The 18,702-nt window shown below is 50.2% G+C and overlaps 2 protein-coding genes across 31 annotated transcripts in view; both read right to left on the bottom strand.

The window, feature by feature from the left end:
- Positions 1-1,659: 1,659 nt before the first annotated feature.
- On the bottom strand, positions 1,660-8,191 carry STAC3 (SH3 and cysteine rich domain 3). Of its 4 annotated transcripts, XM_004429300.3 has the most exons (12): positions 8,110-8,191; positions 7,322-7,388; positions 6,785-7,049; positions 6,446-6,543; positions 6,162-6,234; positions 5,169-5,266; positions 3,292-3,358; positions 3,057-3,106; positions 2,752-2,837; positions 2,513-2,564; positions 2,287-2,424; positions 1,660-2,110 (listed from the first exon to the last, which is right to left on the bottom strand). In XM_004429300.3, the coding sequence occupies exons 2-12, from the start codon at positions 7,385-7,387 to the stop codon at positions 2,012-2,014; spliced, it is 1,092 nt and encodes a 363-aa protein (XP_004429357.1). In that variant the 5' UTR covers position 7,388; positions 8,110-8,191; the 3' UTR covers positions 1,660-2,011. The 4 variants fall into 4 exon arrangements, with proteins under 4 accessions (XP_004429357.1, XP_087298294.1, XP_087298295.1 ...); XM_087442168.1 differs by lacking the exons at positions 2,287-2,424; positions 8,110-8,191 and having other exon boundaries at positions 7,322-7,916; XM_087442169.1 differs by lacking the exons at positions 7,322-7,388; positions 8,110-8,191 and having other exon boundaries at positions 6,162-6,543; positions 6,789-6,932.
- A 7-nt stretch (positions 8,192-8,198) lies between these two features.
- The window catches only part of R3HDM2 (R3H domain containing 2), a 139,230-nt gene continuing 128,726 nt past the window's right edge, over positions 8,199-18,702 (bottom strand). For 16 of the 27 annotated variants that reach the window (XM_087442149.1, XM_087442152.1, XM_087442151.1 and 13 more), the window contains 7 exons: positions 14,374-14,543; positions 13,827-13,974; positions 12,573-12,670; positions 12,153-12,237; positions 10,998-11,263; positions 9,191-9,282; positions 8,199-8,310 (listed from right to left, as the gene is read on the bottom strand). In XM_087442149.1, coding sequence (XP_087298275.1) covers positions 8,211-8,310; positions 9,191-9,282; positions 10,998-11,263; positions 12,153-12,237; positions 12,573-12,670; positions 13,827-13,974; positions 14,374-14,543 — 959 coding nt within the window. In that variant the 3' untranslated portion in view covers positions 8,199-8,210. The other 11 variants (XM_087442154.1, XM_087442158.1, XM_087442162.1 and 8 more) reach the window with 4 other exon arrangements.

The raw sequence follows: 18,702 nt of genomic DNA, 5'->3' as shown, positions 1-18,702 counted from the left end.
ACCTCTGGCACCCCACCACCCATCGTTCTAGCTCGGCACAGCCGGCCTCCCCGCTCCTCCCGCCCTCCCTCTCTCGGGCCCTTTGCTTAATTTCCTATTAACTGCTGATAAATCCAATTAAACCGCCGCTCTAATTAGGGACAGCTGCCGGCTGGGCTAGGCGGGGGAGGGAGGGGGTGCCCCCCGAGTGTAGGGGGGAAGAACAGCCTTTCTCTCTGCTTCTCGGTACCCCCACACTAGCATCGCCGCCCAATGAGCCAGTAAATTGGTTTTGCTTCAGCATTGTGGGGGGCCCGCTCGAGGATCTCGGGGGGCTCTGGTTTTGAGTCCCTCAGATCGCTTGATGAAGAGATGAGACCCGAGCCCTAGCCGTCCCTCCCCCACCCCACATTCATGGTAGGAGGATCCCGAGGAGGGATGGGAGTAAAAGGCTTGATTTGTGTGGTGGTGGAGGGGGCCCGTGATCTGCTCCTATTCCAGCCCAAGCGTGATGAAAGGGGCGCTGCCTGAGCCTTCGTTTATGACCCCGCCGCCGCCCCCAGGCGTATGGGACAGTCAAGGGCAAAGGGAACGGAAACCGAACCCAGTTCTGCAGAGAGTCTTCTTGCGTGCTTCCCTACCCCCACCACACTTCAGTCTTCTGGAAGGGAGGGGGGGGCGCTCCCGTCCCGGGCCCTCCTCTTCCCCAGCCCAGCTGAGCCTCTGCCCTTCCCCCGCCAGCAGCAGATGGTGCCCGGGCTCCCGCTGCCAACCTTGCTAGGCGGTGCCAACCTCAGGCCTGGCAGACAACGGGCAGAAGAGGATCTCCTGGCTGACCAGGCTGGCCCTCCCCCATCCGCCAGCAAGCTCAAGACCCCCCGCCGGCCCCACTCCAGCGACCACCCCGGGCTGCCTCTTACTGGTCCACCCCCAAGTCCCCAAACTCCTTGTCTCCTTCAGTTCCCTTCCCACACCTTCCCGCTCCCGGCCACCTGCCACCCTGACCAGGGCTGGTACATTTGCATATTTACATATGCAAATAATAATATTTGCATACGACGCGCCGCAGCGGGGGTCTCCGCCTGAGCCGGTTAGCTGTCTGCCCCGCGCCCTCTTGCTCGGTACCTGTCGCAAAGGGCTGGGGCGGGGGCCGCGCGAGAGGGGTTAGGCCCCCCGGCCTCGCCCGCTCGGTTCCCGGAGGACTTGAGGAAGTGTTGCCATGGAGACGGCACGCACCCCACCCCCTCCAGGCCCAGGGTCTCGGGCTTGGTGTCTCTGGCTCGCTGCTCTCCCCGCCACTCCCGCCCCGCGCCCCGCGCCCCGTCCCTGGCTCTCCAACCGAGATCTTGCATCGCCCCCTGGCGGCTCAGCTCGGCACTGAGCCAGGTTCCGAAATGGAAGTGGCTGCCCGCGGCTAAAGCGCCAGGAGCTAGAGGGACCTATCCTGCTACTGGATCCAGCTCACGGGCGCGGGGGCGGTGACACCAGTCCGACTCCCCTTTCTTCATTGATGACAGAGGCCTCGCCTGGCGGACGCACCTGTCTCCCACCTCCCACCAGCCTCAGCCCAGGTAGGTCTCGGGTTACCGGATGGTAGTGAGGTGAGCCGGCTGGGGAGGACTCCCCACCCCTTCGTAGGCCCTCTCCTCCCTCTCCCCTTGGCCCCCAGTTAAAGAGCAAACTTTTCTAACTTTTGTCAAAACTTTAATAAATTGGCAACGTTCGACAGTTCGCCTCCCACCCTCCGGGGGCGCCTCCTGGTGGAGACGCGTTCTTCTTTTCCCAGCTCTCAAAAGCTGGGCCTCAGGGGTCGCGGGAGAGGCTGCTCTGGGCACCAGGCATCCGACGCCCTCGGCCGGGGGAGGGGGCGGGAACCAGTCCCTCCTCGGAAGCCCGGTCACGCTCGGACGGGCCTTCCCACCCCTCCCCCAGCCAGCTGTGCACGTAGCTGCTTCCGCCCCTTTCCTCCCCACCCTCTACTGGGCCTGCCCAGAATGCGGCGTGGGTCTCTCGCCAGCAGGCGCCCGCACGCCTAGATCTCCTCCAGGAAGTCGGTGGGGAACAGTCCCACCTTGCGGCCGGTGTAGACCTTGACGTAGCCGCCGGCTTCATCTCCCTTCTGCACCACGATCTAGAGGTTAAAGGATTAGAGAGAAGAGGAATCAAGGGAAAACGTAAAAGAGGCGAGCCACGGAGCCCGGAGTTGTGGAGGCCCATTCTAGTCCCATTAATGGGTTAAGATCTGCAAAGAGTGTGGTTTGCACAGGAGCCTTCGGGCCTGGGGTTGGGTTGGGGCACCAGAGCTACCTGGTCCTTCTTGAGAGTGATCTGCCCTATCTCGCGGTTCCCCACGAAGGATCTCGTTACGCGGTGCACACGCTCTCCAGCCCGGACTCGAATGATAAAGTTTGGAGGGAAAAATCCGACCTTCTCCCCTATTTTCCCCTAGAGGAGATGGTAGGGAGAATCGATCTCTCATCTCAGGTCCTAAACTCAACCCACGGCCCACCCTAGCCTCAGCCATTTCTCTTACCCGCCACCACTCCTCATTGGAGTCATCGATGACTGTGATCTTCTCTCCAGGCCTGGGAGAGGAAGGAAGGGGCCGCTGAGATTTGGGGGCCTTACTCACACATCCGGTCCCTTGGCTGTGCCAGGTCCAGCCCCAATAGGCTCCCAGCCCTGAGTCCCCCCTTTTCCTTTCCCAGAGGGAGCTGGGCTCTCCCTTCTCCACTCCCAGTACACCCCCACCCCAATCCTAAGGCCTCTCACGGGAAATCCAGATCGTCCTTCTCCAGGGCTTTGAACCGATAGAGAGCCACAAAGTAATGAGACTGCTGGAAGCCAGGCTGCTTGTGCTGGGGGTGAAAGGGAGTGATGAGTGTCAGGGCTCCTCTGTCCCACAGTGAGGGACAGGAGTCCAAGGCAGGGGCATTGTGTGTGTAAGGTGGTGGAGAAGGCAGGTGAAGGGTGATGGAACCCATGGAGTAAGTGTGAGCTTCCGCTGAGGCTGGGAGTGGTGTTAGACCTGGGTTGGGGAGAGGACTGGGGCCCCTGCAGGGAGAGAGGATTCTCACTTTGTCATCAGGTGTCTTCTTTTCAGCTTTCTTATCCCCTTCAGGGTTTCCTGGGAGCAGAAACACAGACAGATTGTCTCTGGCTCCTGGAGAGTAGCCCTCATTCTCTGACTCTTCTGTTGCAGGGCCTCTTTTATCTCCAAACCTGACATGTCCTTTGGCCCTCCATCCCCTGCGCCACAGCTGAGCCCCTAACCCTACTCTATCTCTATGGGTGGAGGTGGGTGTTACTTACTGTCCTGGGATTTGCCTTCCTCTGCTCTGGCAGACTCTGGCTCCTCTTCCATCATGGCTGCTATAGGCTGGAGAGGGCACCAGAGTTAGGAAGATGCTGTCTTGGGAACCCATGCTTGCCCTGGCTCTCCAGTCAGGCCAGAGAACTATAGAATAATAGGATCTCAGGGTTGGAAGGGGCCTTGGAGGAAATATCTAGTCAACCACTTGCCTAATGCAGGGACTTCCTCTAAAACATCCTGGCAGTGGGCCACCCACATTATGCTTGAATGTAGCTAATGACAGGGAGCTCACTACCTTGCAAAGGAAGCCCATGCAATTTGGGGGCAATTCCCTATGTTAGGCCTATGTCAGTCTCCCTGTAACTTTTTGTTATGGGTCCTGATTTGCCCCCTGGAGCAATACAGAACAAATATAGTCCCTTTAAAGATCTGAGGACCAGCTAACATGTCCTTCCTGCCTTTTCTTCTCTAATCATTCTCAGTCTCTTCAAATCACCCCCCCATCCTGATTCCATGTCCTTTACTATAATATCTGCCCTTAACATAGTCCAGTGTGTAAGAGAAAAATTTTCTCTTAAAACAGCACCGTTTTTTATAACTCCCTTAAGAGAATAGAGCCTGAGTATGCTAGCCTTTCTGGAAGCATCCAGATCACATCGCTAGTGCCTTATAAGTCATAGTTCATGCCACAGAAATCCGAAATTTGCATCCAACCTCCCTTTTAACTACTTTGAGGCCAGATCTCTAGTTTTTTTGTGTGTGCAGTTGATTTTTTTTCTGATCTAAGAACAGACATATACATTTTTCCTTACAAAATTTCAAATGATTAGTTCTTGGCCTTTCTTCTAGTCTAAAATTTCTGAATATATTATTCAGTGTGTAAGTTTTCCCTCTTAGGTTTCCCACAAACTTACTGGATATACCATTTATATCTTTTTTTTTTCTTTTTTGTGAGGAAGATCAGCCCTGAGCTAACATCCATGCCAATCCTCCTCTTTTTGCTGAGGAAGACTGGCCCTGGGCTAACATCTGTGCCAGCATGGCCTGACAAGTGGTGCATCAGTGTGTGCCCGGGATCCGAACCCGGATCACCAGCGGCGGAGCTCATGCACTTAACTGCTACGCCACAGGGCCGGCCCCTGGATATACCATTTATATCTTCATTTGCATCAGTGAGAAAAATTTCCATAGGTGGGACCAAGGACCGAATCATGTTATAAGGCATCAGAAATCTCCCTCTCACTGGACACTTCCTAAAGGACCAGGATCCTTTGGTTACTGTCATGCAACCAATTTTAGGAATCCATCCAACTGTAACCATTATCCACATTGGTCCATCCTGGTTGTACAGAAAGATACAAGGATACACTAACAAATTCCTTGCTGAACTGAGTGCAAGTCTATGGCATTACTGATCTAGTAACCCTATTACAAAAGGAAGTGAAGTTGCTCTTGGCCACTAGCTTTGTGCCTCAGTTTCCTTATCTATAGGAAATGGGTCAGACCAGATGATCTTCATGGACCCTTGCATGGCTCTAAAATTCTCTGATTACGTGGCATGGCAAGTTCTCTTTCCCAAATCCAAAAGCATTGCTCTTGTTTCTGGTGCCCAGCAATGCCAGGGGCCTGGGGCCTAGGCTTCAGTTTGTTGGTGGTTAATCTGACAATTTCAGAAGGGAGTTCCTGGAGAAAACACACTATGGCAGGAGTTGTTAACCTGAGGCCCTCTAAAATTGCACACAAAAATGTATCTGTTGGGTTATGTGCAACTTTAGAGGGAGAGGATCCCTAGCTTCTGTCAGCTTTCCAGAGAGGAGGGAGGACCTGCTCCACAGGGTCTCTGGAAGGGACCTCAGTAGGAAGGTATGGTGCTCACATTCTTCTTATCTGCCTGTCCCTTCTTCCGTTCCTTGTTTGCCATGATCACCCCAGTGCGCAGGGTTTCAAACACAGGGTCATTGCGATTGGCAGCAGCTAGCGGGAATGGGAGAAGAAAGAAGACATTACTGCGGAGGCAGAGAAAGGCTTGAAGGAAAGAGAGACCTCCTAAGTAAGGGAGAGGTGGGATTGAGCAGATAGACATGCATGCATGTGCACATGTTTGTGTAGGATTAGGGAAGGGTCAGCTGGGCTACCTAGGTCATCAATCTATAAAGAGCTCTAAAAATATCCCTGGAAATGTAATGTGATAGAGAAAAATGTTTACCAGCACTCCTTCTAGGCAGAGCATTATATGATGTTGGAAAGACAGCTTTGCTAACATGCTGCTTGGGAGTTGGGGAATCCTCAGAATCACTATTCTCCTTCTAAGGAGAGTGGTCTTTTAACTGCTGGCTTTTGTTCTGCTGAGTGGCATGTGTAAGCTGGGATGCTAACACCAGTGGGTTCTTCTTTTTCCACCCATGCTCCTCACAGAGTTCAGCCTCTCCTCCAAATAAATCTTGAGAAATTGTCAATGAATACTTTTTGAAGGGTTGCCAAATTATGAATCTGCCCAGGATGCTCACAGCTCTTGGTCTGGCTTTGAGTTTGGCATTATTCTGTAACCAGGATGTAGAGAGTCTAAAATCCTTGTTCTTGCTTAGAAATGGTTTCATATATGAAGAGCACAGATTTTGAAGTTAGGCAGATGAAGGTTTCAGTCTTGGCTCTGTCTCTTGTTGTCTGTGTGAAGCCCTAGCTAAATCTTATCTCCCTCAGCTATAAAATGGGAATATTGACTGCATCCAAGATGGCTAAAAGTTTAGCTTGAGAGACAATCTTGTGAAATAGGATCTTTCTGTTTCAGAATTTGCTTCCAAATCTAAAGGTGGTGCTGACACGGTCTCTAGGCTTGCCCGTTCCCTCAGGTCCCATAGAGGGCACTTACAGAGATCTTTGACACAAGCGTACTGCTGGTTGCTGTAGAGTGGGGAGCTATAGGCCCGATGGAAACCAGGGGGCTGTAGGAGGGGATGGGAGAAAACATTAGAGATAGCAAGGAAGGGCCCAGAACCCATCTCTCCCATGAGTGCTCACCTCTTCTTAGAGTAAGAGATGGGCTGAGAAAGAAGCAGCAGGGAAATGGACGGGATGACTTGAGGAGGGACTGGCAAGAGGGTAGCTGGCAACACGCCCCTCCCTTCTACTTTCTTGCTCCCAAGGTCTACTCACGATCTTCCCGAAGCACCTCTGCATCTCCACGTAGGACTGACAGTGTTCGTGGATGTTAGTTTTGCAGTTCTTGCAGCGAAGCCCAAATTTGTTGTTGACTTGGGAGAGGGGAGAATGTCTGGGTGAGGTCCCTGAGCTCCCTTCCCTCATGCCACAGCTGCTCCTCGAGCTCTTAGTCCCTTTTCTGTCTGGGAGCCAACATTCTCAGTCTCTAATAGTATTTTCTTAAAGCCAAAATCATGCCAAAGCCTGTCTGCGATACAAATACCCCTCTCCTAAACTCTGTCCCCGCCCCCTGCCTTCGACATCACACTCTCTCCACTTCCCTTCAAGACTCACGCACAATCATCCGGGCACAGACATCACAGAACTTGGGCTTCTTGAAGAAATGATCTTTGAATTTGTGGGGCTTATCATTGACAAGCTTAGGAGGTTCTGGGGGTGGCTCCTCCTCCTCCTCTTCCTCCTCCTCTTCCTCATAGATGTAGTAGATGGGCCCAGCCCCAGCTCCCACTGCCTCCCCATTGGCCTGGGGCTCTGGGGGCAGCTCCATCTCCTTTGTCACTGTAGACTCCTTCCTGAATAACTGCTTCAGCCGCTGTAGCTGAGGGAGGCAGGGAAGGAGGGAAGGAAACCCAATGTTAAAAGAACTGTCATGCTTTCTAGAGGAGGTAAGGTGGAAGCTGACTAGACATTTTTCTAGCCTCGGGCAAGGGGCACAGCCCAGCATTGGGGGGTATTGGGGGCTGCAGGTGCTGGCTAGCATTCTAACAATAAATGAGTCACATACAAGTGAGATCAACTCAAGCGCTTTTCATCAAGGGTTGCCATGGCTTCCCAGCTCCCCACAGCTGGTGGTCAGAGGCCCAGACTCACCCCACTTTGCCGAGTCTCTGCTGGGAAGGGGGGCTTAGGGGACTCCAGCACCTCCTTCTCTGTCATCCTGCAAGAGGTCAGACCCCACTATGAAATGTCACCTCTGCCTGCCATTCTTCCCTCCCTATTCCTGTCCCTCACAGTAGGGTGGTCCTTGAAGAGGAGGCTTCAGGGGAAATTTGGTTAAACAGGGATCCTTTCACAGGCTTATGAACAGAAAGTTTCCACGGAAGTCCAGAGAAAAGCCCAACAGACTCAAGAACTTCCCAACCAGTTCCTCAAACCGATACCCATCCTTCCACCCTGAGGGACAACCCGAGTTTACAGCCCCAACACAGTGCTCAAGTCTGCACGGTTTAGGGCATTTCCTACAGGTACTTTGTGTGCAGTACAGACATGACATACACCTTCCCAGATCCCCTTTCTTCAGCAAGTTTAATGTGTGTGTCCATAGCATGCATGATGGGATGGGCTGGGGACATTTGTTCTCCCCTCTTTCTTGAGCCCCAGGGGCCCAGTGCTTAGTTCCCAGCCTGCCTCAGCCCTCAGCTATTTTAAGTTTTCAGAGTAATATGAGCCTTTCCTTCCCTTACTACTCCATTACCTTGACCCCACCCCCACCCCACCTTCCAATCCTAACTCTTGTCCTGGAGTAGAATAATAATTTCACTCCTAAAACCCAAACTACTCACAGAGGAGGAGAGAAATAAGAAGCTGAACAGACTATGGATTGGGGAAGCTGGGGTAAGCAGTCCTGGAAATGGGAAGAGGATGACAAGGCAACTTACGTTTGGGATTCCCTAGTCAGTCCAGAGTCTGTGGAGGGAGGAGGGAGCACCTGGGGTCTTGATGGTGGTGCTGGGGGAGGACTGGTCTTCTTCCTTGGGGGCTAAGCCCCCCCACTACCCTGTGTACTCACACCAGCTACCCAGACGGTATTTGTAGACCTCTTAGCCTCTCGCCTTGGTGTCAGAGCTGAAATGACAGGGCTGGAGCAAAGTGGACAGCTGAGTGACACAGCTGACACAGAGAAATTGGACACGGGGTGGCCTGGGCAGGGCTGGACCCTAAGTCCTCCCATCCCCCAGAGCTGCTGTTCCCTGGTTTTTCATCCACAGTGTGTAGGTCAGTAATGGCTAAATTCAGGAAGGGACGGTGTTCATGCTGCATCCTCATTTGGGTGATTTTAGATGAAGGAAGGTAGTCATCTAAAATTCTACCCTCTCTGGACCTACTTTAGGAACCTCTCAGCCATTGTCTTCATGTGGCCATGTATTTTTATACTCTCAAGCATCAATCTAGCCTCAAACCTTTAGGAAGGGAAGGGCTGGGGATGGGTGAAGACAGGGAAATTTGCATTCTCAGAGCTCTCCTATCAGCCAGAGGAGACTGCTCTCCTATCCGTGGTGGCTGGAGGGGCAACTTGCTGCCATCTTGTAAGGGAGTGAGGAACATGTAGTACCGCTTTGTTCCCTCCAGCTGCCCCCAGAGACATCTTTCCCCGGATTCCTCTAAAATCTTGTCCTCAGGGTGAAGGGAATTCTAAGAGTTACTAAAAAAAGCCAGGCTGGGACTTCCATCTGAGGGGTTCTGGGGGGGTGAGGGTCTAACAATCACGTAGAGATGGTCCTCTTAACATTGGACAGAAGGCAAGAGCTGCCACATGGGGAGTTATCATCTGTAAGTAATGTCTCCTTCCCCATGAGAACTGCAGACTCGACTCTTGGAGGTAGGAGGGCCAAGCCTCACACTTCCTAAATCATTTTGGTTCTGATTCCATCACCCTCCTCTGATGCCCCAGGTATACGAACTGCTGGGTCAGTGAGATATCTGGCATTCTTATCTCACAGGGATGCAGCCTTCCCCTACCCTGGGCTGCGACATGGCTGAAAGAGGAGGTACTCCATCTCAGAGGAGAGCGATTTGGAGCTGGTACTGTAGTGCTGCTTTATGCCTTGTATCTGTAAGAAGTAAAGGATTACATTGCAGGTTGGGTCAGACAAGCTTCAGAAGGGACTGGCTAGAGATGCGGCTACCCAGACCCAAGAGATTTCCAGGGCAAGGTGCTCGGTCATTTCTACCACTGCTCTTTTTTCTCTTTAAGGAGTGGGTGAGATTGAAAAGGGGCTGCTTGGAGGTTCTGGGTCTACAGGTTCTTTAACGGCCCTGGTCTGACCCTCTGCACAACAGGGCTAGCTTTAAGAAGCCTCAGAGAGAGGAAAAGCTCCATCTTGCAAGCAAGTGACTTCTGCTCTTCACCATTCTTCAGCTGCATAGGCCACGGACCGCTGAACACGCCTGGATAACACGGCATCTTGGCACTGCAAGTTCAATTGATGTAGCTTTTATTGTAAGAAACATCTACCTCTGTTCCTACCAGGTAAAACTCAATCCTCTGGCTTTAGGATTAAAGAAAGGCCCAAGTCCTCCATCCCTGAAAAGTTTTCAGAAGATTAGAGGGACAGGTATGAGGCAGCATCTCAACTCATTTCTGGACCTCACTCACCCCTCCCCAGCTCAGCCATGAGGGCCCTAAATGAGTATCACAGACTTAACAGAGTGGAAGGAATCTTAGAGGTCACCCAGTCAGTCCAAGTCTTTTATTGTACTGATAAAGGAGTCAGAGGTCCAGAAAGGAAAAGTGATGTGCCTGATGAACCACAGTTAGTGGCTGAGTTGGGAGAGCCCAGAACCCAAGGTCCCATTAGAGACCCAGCCATCTATCAGAATATTATGTGCAAGGAGGAGGAAGGGACACAGGGAACAGTGTTAGGAAGATATGTGTGCATATGCTAGGGAAAGCCATCCCAACCCACATCAAATCCCTCCAACAGCTGTGGGGCTGTACCTACCCAGGACCTCCAACCCCCACCCACACCAGGGCGGCAAGAGAGAAACAGGGACTGACGTCAAGTGACAGACTTTTTTTTTTTATATTTAAAAACAAAATCAACCTCTCCCCAGATAACCCCCCCAAACAAAAAATCAGATTAAATAAATTTACAGTGAATATACCCAGCAAACATCTGTATGTGCAATTAAATACTGTGTCTGTTACTGCGGCACGAACCTCAAACAAACAATATACAAGTGTTCTGTGGGGGGGAGGCCCAAGTTTTAACTCTGTGGGGTTTAGGGAGACAAGATGGGGGAAGTGAGAGAAAGGGCAAATCAATTTCATTTTTCTTAATTCTGTCCATATAAATATATTCATAAAGACCAAAAAAGAAAAGGGAGCTTGGGATGGTACAGAAATAGGAGAAGAGGGGAGTGTGGGACCCTCCCAATTCTACCTGACCAAAAATATGAAAGAAATTAATTTCACGGTGGGCAAAGAGATAAAAAAATGACAGAAGAGGATGGGAAGGAGAGGGAAGCAGAGGGGGGCCAACCAGAGAAAAAGAGGGGACCCATGACAGGGGAGCAAGAAGGAGCCCAGTGCCATTGTGAGGGTCTCTGATCCCATCTTCATCTCTCCTGCCTTAGGCTCCAGTTTAGTGTCTGTCACCTTACTTTCGGCCTCTGTCTGTGGTCTGTCAGGATGCCTCAACTCTCCACCCTGCCTCCACCCCCACCAGGCCAGTCCCTTCCCCTCCTCCGTTTATTGGGAGCTGGCTCGCTCCAGGATCCTCAGGTCATAGTTCTTTTTGGCCACTCGAAGTTTGAAGCGACTCACAGAGTTGTTGAGGCGAAGGGAGGCATTTTGAGCAGCCAGGGGGCTGGGGAACACAGCCACGATGGTGTACAAGGCAGCGAGGTCTGCGTGGCGGCCGTTCTCGGCAGTCCCACTGTTGTCCCCACCACCCCCGCCAGGCAGCCCCTGAGCATCCTTGAGCCACTGGATCTTGGCGCCGGACATGGCAAGCTGAGTGAAGAGTTTGTCCGCCTCTGTACGGGTGATGCCCTCAGGGAGATCTGTCACCTCCAGCACCCGCCCCAGGACTGGAAGGGGAGGAGAGAGGACATGGTTGTGAGAGGTGCAAAGCAGGGAGGACTGGACAGCGGCTGGCTGACCAAGGCTGTATACAGTGTCCTCAAAAGCCTGGCTTTTCCCACTCAGCCCTTTCCTCCCTCCCTAAATCAGCCCAACCCCCCACCATCCACACTCTGATCACGGCAACTAGGAGAAACAAAGGAACCTTTCTCTTCTCCTAGACCAGAGATGCAGGCAAGAAGAGCCTGGAAATCAGAATCCCAGATTTAAGACCTGGAGACCTATGCCTCAGTTCTCTCACAGGGAGCCATTACTGTGAAATAAGTGTGGCTTTTGCTGATGTTCTTTCACAAAGTCAATAGCTCAACCCGAAATATGTTCCATTGTTCCCTTCTCAAAGGCTGGACCAAATAGATTCCTCTTTCATATCACCTAGGGAAGTCAGTTTCCCTTCCTTTCCTTGTTTAGCAAACTGCTCCAAATAGGGGAAACCCGAGAGATCTCGTATGCCTAGCATGAAAGGCCTGCAGGAGGAGAGTCCCTCCCCCACACACTCTTGTCAAGCTTCTCCTAAATTGGGTCTAGGAATACCAAAGGCATACATCCTGGATTAGGCTCGGGACCACTCCCACCAGACTCTCTCTTAATGACAGGCTCAGCAACCCCCAGCATCGTGTTACTCCCCATTTTTACCATCATATTCCAGGACCTGGAGTGGCTTGGTAAGGAGAATGGAGATACTTTACTTCTCCAGCTTCTCCTTGCTCTTGAGAACAAAAGGGTCCCATTTCTACTCCCCACCCTAAGCTGTTAGCTTTTCCCACCGGTCCTGGGCTGGTAATGCAGGGCTGGAGGGGTGAGCACCTTCTCTTAGGGATTCAGCATCCTGTCACTCACCAACATCTGTTGTCCCCAGGTCAGTGGAGGCAGATTTGAGTGCTTGTCTCTTGCTCCGGTTTCCATGCTTCAATCCACTCTGTCCCTTCAACATTTCAAAGATAACTCTCATCCCTGGTAAACAACACTGACTGACTTGAATCCCAATGTCTATCTGTGAGATTAAGGAGCAGCACCCAACCTGAGGACCCCACCCCATCAGGCAGTCAGATTGGCCAGAAAGTGGCCACTAAGAAGCAAAAAGCCCCTCCCTCTTGGCACTGGGGTCAGGTGGGAGGAATGAGTACGGGAGTGGGGTAAGGCCCCCCCCAACTCTGTCCATTCTCTCTATGTTGTCTCCTTTGTCCACCCAGCTGGTTGAGGTGGGTGGCTCAGAGATGGGGGCCTGGTGGCCCTAAGGCTGATGGTGGACACCCTTACCTGGTGCACCGTGTAAGTTGACTGGCCATGGAGCAAGGGAGGGCAGATGGACAGATTGTACTGTAATGGCTGGCCTAAGAGGGAGTAGCGCCCATCACCTAGGGAGGAGGAGCAGATGGTTTTCTGGGAGTTTGACCTTCATGGTAAGACTTTTATGAGTCTTCAAGGGGCTTTGGAGATGGACAGCAACAATGCATACTATTCCTATTTTTTCTATGATAGGAGTGCCCATGTGACTGACTTAAATTGTCTCTCTTCCTAAACCCCTGGCTCTCAGCTGTATCTCAGACAAATGGGGCTCTTAGGTTCCCTTACCCTTGAAGAAGGGCTCTGTCTATTGTAGATAAAAGGCCCTGGAGGAAACCTCAGACCCTTATGAATGTCTTTTATTTCTTATATAGATTCTCCCTACCCCAAAGCCAGGGCTAAAGTTTCTGAGTCACAGGAGAGGCAATACAGTGTAGTGGATAAAAGCACAGACTTGGAGCCAGACTGCCTAGGTTCAAATCCTGGCTCTGTTACTGGAAATGGGATGTTGGGTGTGTTTTCCCCTCACTAGTGCTGCTGGGAAGGTTAAATGAATATAAGACATGTATAGCACTAATAGCAATGCCTGGTACATATTAAGCACCATAAGTGTTACCTATTATTATTGATAAATATTATATTTCAGGGCACTTTAAAGTTTTAAAACCATATTCTCATCTTATTTTTATACTGCTTATGATAGCCAAGGCAGAAAGCAGATAAGATTATTCCTATCTTATGTGTGATTAACCCCCTTTTATAGATTAGGAAACTGAGGTCTGGTTCCGAGTTTAAGTGACATGCTCAACATCACAAAGCTAGTTAGTGGTGGAACTAGAACTTGAACCCAAGTCTTTTAACCCAAATCCCTCTTCTAAAACCACACTGTTTCTGACACAGCCCCATATTCCCAGCCCTCAGACTCATTACTGATGGGTTCAACTCTTTGGTTCGTTGGAAAGTTCAGTGAACTTCTTTTCCCTGGCTCATAACCCCCTCCTTACTTGGTAGTAAATACTAAATATGTAAAGGAGGCCTGGAGTAAGTTAACTATGGGCAGCACTAAAGAAGGGCAGGCATCCTTGGCCTAAACAGGGACGTTAAAGGAAGAGCTGTCTCCTAGAGGTGGATGACCAACCACACTGCTGCTACCTTCTCGATCTCCCCATTTGGGAATGGATGTGAAGGGTGAATTTGACAGCAGCCAGCCCTAATCTAACCCCTTACCCTGTGCTGGACCCCCAGGCCGAGGGAACTGTGTGAGGACGGGAAGGGGACTGAGTCCTGTGCAGACACTGCTGAGGCTGGTGACAGGAGAGGGTGCTGGAGACTGGGTAGGAGATGTGACGGGGCTGTTGCTCATTTGTGTGTTGGCCTGTGGGAGAGAGGAGCACACATATATAAACACCAAACATTACCCTCTGGTTATTCCTGTGGCTTGGCTTAAATTCATCCCCCTTAGGAAACTTCTCTTGCTGAACTCTGCCAAAGTCAGACTGCTCCTTCAAAATGCCCCTTTAGTCCCTAATTAATTTGTATTATTAGCCACTTTTTGACATACTGTTTTAAGTATTCTCTTAGCATTTTCAAATGTGTGTCCCTTAGATCTTAGGTTCCTTGAAAGAAGACACTCTTCTCTATTTCTTGTGTTTCTCCCCAGAAAGTGCCCAGGGAAAGATATGTAAAAGAGGCTGGTCAGTCAAGGGCAAAGATCACTCCCTGAGAAGAATCTGATCACCTCCTAGCCAAGACAAAGCTGGGTTGCAGGACTCACCTGGGGGCTACTGTCAGGATTGTACAGGTCTCCAGGTTTCTGCCCCCGCTGGTCCATGCTGTAATATTTACAGTGACTCCACTGGACCATGGATGGGTTCTGGGGGGGCTGGGGTCCATTAGGGACATTCAGCTGCATGACCACCACACCTGGTCCAGAAGGTGACACTCCTGAGTGGCAGGAAGAAAGCAGTTGGTTGTGAATTCAAACTATATTTTGGTCTTCCAGCTAACCCTGAGTGGGACAGCCAGTAAGCAAATCCACCCACTCACCTCAGGGTCACTTAAATTGTGTCCTGCTAGGAATCTGAGATAGTTGCTGATTTATTTTCTGACTTCTTCTCCCCAAATCAGTGGAAGTTTGAGTGGAAGGGACAGAAGTCCCAGATGCCAATGCTACCCTGGCCTTCACCTGGTGAGGGGTACTTTGGTATGCTCGGCAGAAAACTACTCCATTCTGTCAAAGTTGGGTATTACCAAATGCCCAGGTCAGACTGCTCAGAAGCCCGCGCATGGTAAAGGTCCCAGTCTGGGCCTTGGGCTAGGGATGCTCGCTTATGCAGCTTTTTCTGGTAATGGCTGCAGATTAAGTTGGTGATCTCCGGTTGTTCTGGAGAAGATGAATGTCCATAGCTTCACTAAGCCAGACCTAGGAAGCACTTCTTGGGCAGGGGTGGGGTGAGCTGGGAACATTTCAAGCAAAAGAAACGGCAGAGAGATGGATGTCATATTCAGGAAATGACAAATAATTCAAGGTGCTAAGGCACAGGGGCTGTGTGGGGGAAGTAGGAGATGAGACGTGTATTTGTGTTTTCAATATATACTATGTGCCAGCTCCTCTGCTGGGCACTGGGTGTATAATAGATAGAGCTGGTCCCTGCCCTCATGAATGGACAGTCTACTAGGGAGTCAGACAGTACGCACATAGTTGGTGTCAGAGTCTGAAGCACATTCTGGTAAGGGTCTCTATCCTGTAGGTGTTGGCAATAGGACTTGTGCTTTAGAGAGCTAACTCAAGTGGCTGAATGTAAGATGGCTGAAAGGAGGCTGAGACTAGCAGCAGGAAGACCATTAGGAAGCTACAGAAACAGAACAAGGAGGTTCTGAATTAGAGCAGTGACAGCAGGAATGGAGTGGGAGGGTCAGACCCTCAGAAGGTTTCACTGACAGGTTCAGGTGACTGACTGCGATCCTGAGGTTTTAGCACAGGCAACCAGGCATAGCCTTGCCCTCTCACAGGCTGGGGGAAGAAAAGGGCTCAACAAGGAAGAACATTAAGTCCTGAATCTTCCTCATGGTGAAAAGCCAGGTAAGGGGTCAGGGAGAAGCAGTTTGATGGACAGTCCCTGCTGGGAGGGATGGGTAGGAGCTCTGCTTCCCCACAGGGGACTGTCCAGCGTGAGGGTTTGCTCTTGACCTCCCAAGCTATATTTCTGTTGAGGGATATGCTGAGTTCATGTGTGTGTGGTGGTAGAGAAATGGGACTGGGGGTTGCTTGAAAACGCACTGCAGTGCTGCTACTTTCACAGCTCAGTGCTCTGGGGCTGCCACTGCTGCAGCCATCACATTGCTTCCTGTGACGGGAAATGTTGCAGCCTCTGCCCTGGGCACCAGTCATGCTGGCAAGTGAGCGTGATTGCTTTTCTCAGGTAGCATTGGTCAAAGGAAAGGAAAAGAAACAGCAGGAGGCCTGAGAAAGCAGCTCAGGAGACACAGCATCTATCGTATCCTATTCCCTAGTCAATCCGTGGCCCCCACACTCTAGGGTTCATCTAATCAGAGAGCACAAATATTCAGACTCACAGGCTCGCATCTCCCCATCCCCTGCCAAGGGGGACAGGGTATTCATCAGCACCGCTTGTAGAAGGGCCACGGGAAGATTGCACGGTTGTGGAGGGTCATGCATTTAAGTCTCCCTCATGCTGGTTCCTCTGGGCCTGTTATTTCCCCATCCTAAGAGCCACACCTGCTCCAACATTCTCTACCAACAAAATTGCAATTGACCTTATTCAAACACCTCATTGCCACCTGAGGGGGCCAAGACAAAAATAATCAAATCTACAGCTTTTCTAGAAGGCAGCTCATAACCTGAGCGTAATGCCCTGGGCCAGGAAAGGGTGGGAGATGTGTGAGTGTGTAGGGTGTGGCATAAGCAATGCGGTGGAAGCTCTAATACCAGCATGTAGCCATAAGGAGCTATTAGGGGGCTCGAGGGGAGGGGAAAGAGAACAAAGTCCTCGTATTATTTTCTCTGATCCCAACAAAAACAAAGCCAGGGTTCTCAGTTGCAGCCTCAGTCCTGAGCTCCTCCCCACACGGAGTCCTCCCCCGCTGGTCTGCAGCATTGTTCCTTCACAGCTGAGGACACAACACTGTTCTGCTGATGAGCTGATGCTTATGCTTCTCTTCCTAAAGCCAAAAGCAGGTGGCATCCGTTAGCAGCTGAACTGTCACTACTTCTTAATAGACATGGCAGTAAAAAAAAAAAAAAAAAAAAAAAAAACCCACCCCACTGCCCAGTGACAGCACTTCCATATAATCAGGTTGAGGGAAGGAGCCTGGGTTGGAGTGGGAAGGGGGGAAAGGGGGTTGAATAAGGAAATCAATTTCAGCTTGAAAGCTCTGAAAGGAGAGAGGACGTGTGAATGGCTTTTTAAGTGGCATCATTAAACCCGGGCAGAAAGGTCGATTGGGCAGAGCAAACCGCATAAATACAAACAGATGACATTTATGTCTGGTAGAATTGGTTTTTGTTGAGTTTTTTTTTAAATCACTGAGGTAGAAGACTGATAAGGCTTTTTCCTTACCACTAGGAATCAAATCTATGGAAAAGAATGTCCAGAGAAATAAAATCCACAGGCATCTTTCCCAAATTACAGGATAGAATGCAATAGTATCTTGGTCTTTTCCCCTTTTTTGGTGGGGGGAGGGATATCTTCAGGGAGTGGGAAAGAAAAAGAGTTAGTCTCAGCTTTGGAAACCCCTCAGCTACAAAATGAGCCAGTAAGTATGTGAGAGGCTATTTCTGTATGTACCTCACTCTGGCCATGCTGCTGTGTCACTGTGAGTTGGGAGTCTGTGTATAGGTATCACTGCCATTTCATGTCTCTGTGTGTCTTTCTCAGGCTAGCATCCCTGCAGAAACCTCAAGGGACCTGCAAGCCATCATTTTAGTGGGAAAAAAAGTGTTTCCTGGGGTTACAGTTATGTCTAATATCATCGTGGAATAATTAAGGTCCAGGCCTAGGAGTGAACTGGGAAACTACAAAAATGTATTAATAAACCAGAACAGTTGTTCCAGGAACAGCCAATCCTAATCCCTGCCTTTATTTTTGGAAAAGTGACCATGTTGTTACATGGGAGAAGGGCGGGTGACTGTCCTCTGAAGGTGACATAGCAGCCCTTGTGAGCTATGCTGGCCTTCTATCTTCCCAGTAAAGGGTGAACTGGAAAGGAAGACAGAAGCAGCACTTGTTTCTTTTCTTCCACTTCCTCTTAGATTTCCATAAGCAGGGACTGAAGACTTTAAAAATCAATGGTATGGTGAATATGGTCTCTTAGATGACATGGTGGAACAGAAGGTCCCATTATCTAGGAAAAGTACAAGGGGTCAGTCAGAAGCCTAGGATCAATCAGGGTAGCTAAGAAGAAAGGAAATATAACAGAAAATTCCAAAGAAGCGAGGGAAGTAGACGATGAAGAGGGTTTCCTCCATTTCTATTGATTTGGTAAGAGCCTAGATTATGTCCTTCCAGCCCCAGCCCAGATCTCTATTGCTGCCAACTTTCAGAACAACAGCTGTTTCAGTTGACTTAACCCAGCACTGGGTCCAGAGTAGGTAATAAAAAATTCTTTTCACTTGGTTTGTTTCTGATTCAAAGACTTTGTATTTGAAGATGAAGAGATACAACCACAGAAACCCAATAGATATACTGATATACCACTAATGACACACACAAAAATGTACATACAAGTATACCCATATGCACCACACACACTTATTTTAACAAACAGGAGAGAAAATGCCCTGCGGTACCAAGCACCACCACAGGCTACAGTGGTTCTTGGAGCTGGTTTCTACAATTTCCATACCCCACTGGGAATTTCAAGGTCAAGTGCCCCTGGCAGACACTAGGAGAAGCAGCTAGAGAGACCAATAATGTAATAAAGGGTAAGGGCTATTCAACTTAAAACCTCTCAGCCTGTGGGAGATCTATGTTTGGTCTGGATGAAGGCAGAAGTCATTGCTCCTTGGAAGTAAGAATTTATCATGTCTTATGAGCAAGATTAATTTTGGAATCCACTCTACAGCATCTAACATAGAGTGCAA

This window comes from Ceratotherium simum, chromosome 17 (genome assembly GCF_057802395.1).
Source record: "Ceratotherium simum simum isolate JZ-2026a chromosome 17, ASM5780239v1, whole genome shotgun sequence".
Lineage (NCBI taxonomy): Eukaryota > Metazoa > Chordata > Mammalia > Perissodactyla > Rhinocerotidae > Ceratotherium > Ceratotherium simum.
Note: the sequence above shows the minus strand (reverse complement) of the source record. Positions and strands in the feature narration are given on the sequence as shown.

Bases quoted from the DNA above. Each gene is read 5' to 3' on its own strand.
- STAC3 (XM_004429300.3), bottom strand. From the start codon at position 7,387: ATGACAGAGAAGGAGGTGCTGGAGTCCCCTAAGCCCCCCTTCCCAGCA. The intron at 7,050-7,321 runs GTGAGTCTGGGC...TGCCTCCCTCAG, and splicing joins CAGAGACTCGGCAAAGTGGG to CTACAGCGGCTGAAGCAGTT. The intron at 5,267-6,161 runs GTAAGTGCCCTC...CATTCCCGCTAG, and splicing joins CGCTTGTGTCAAAGATCTCT to CTGCTGCCAATCGCAATGAC.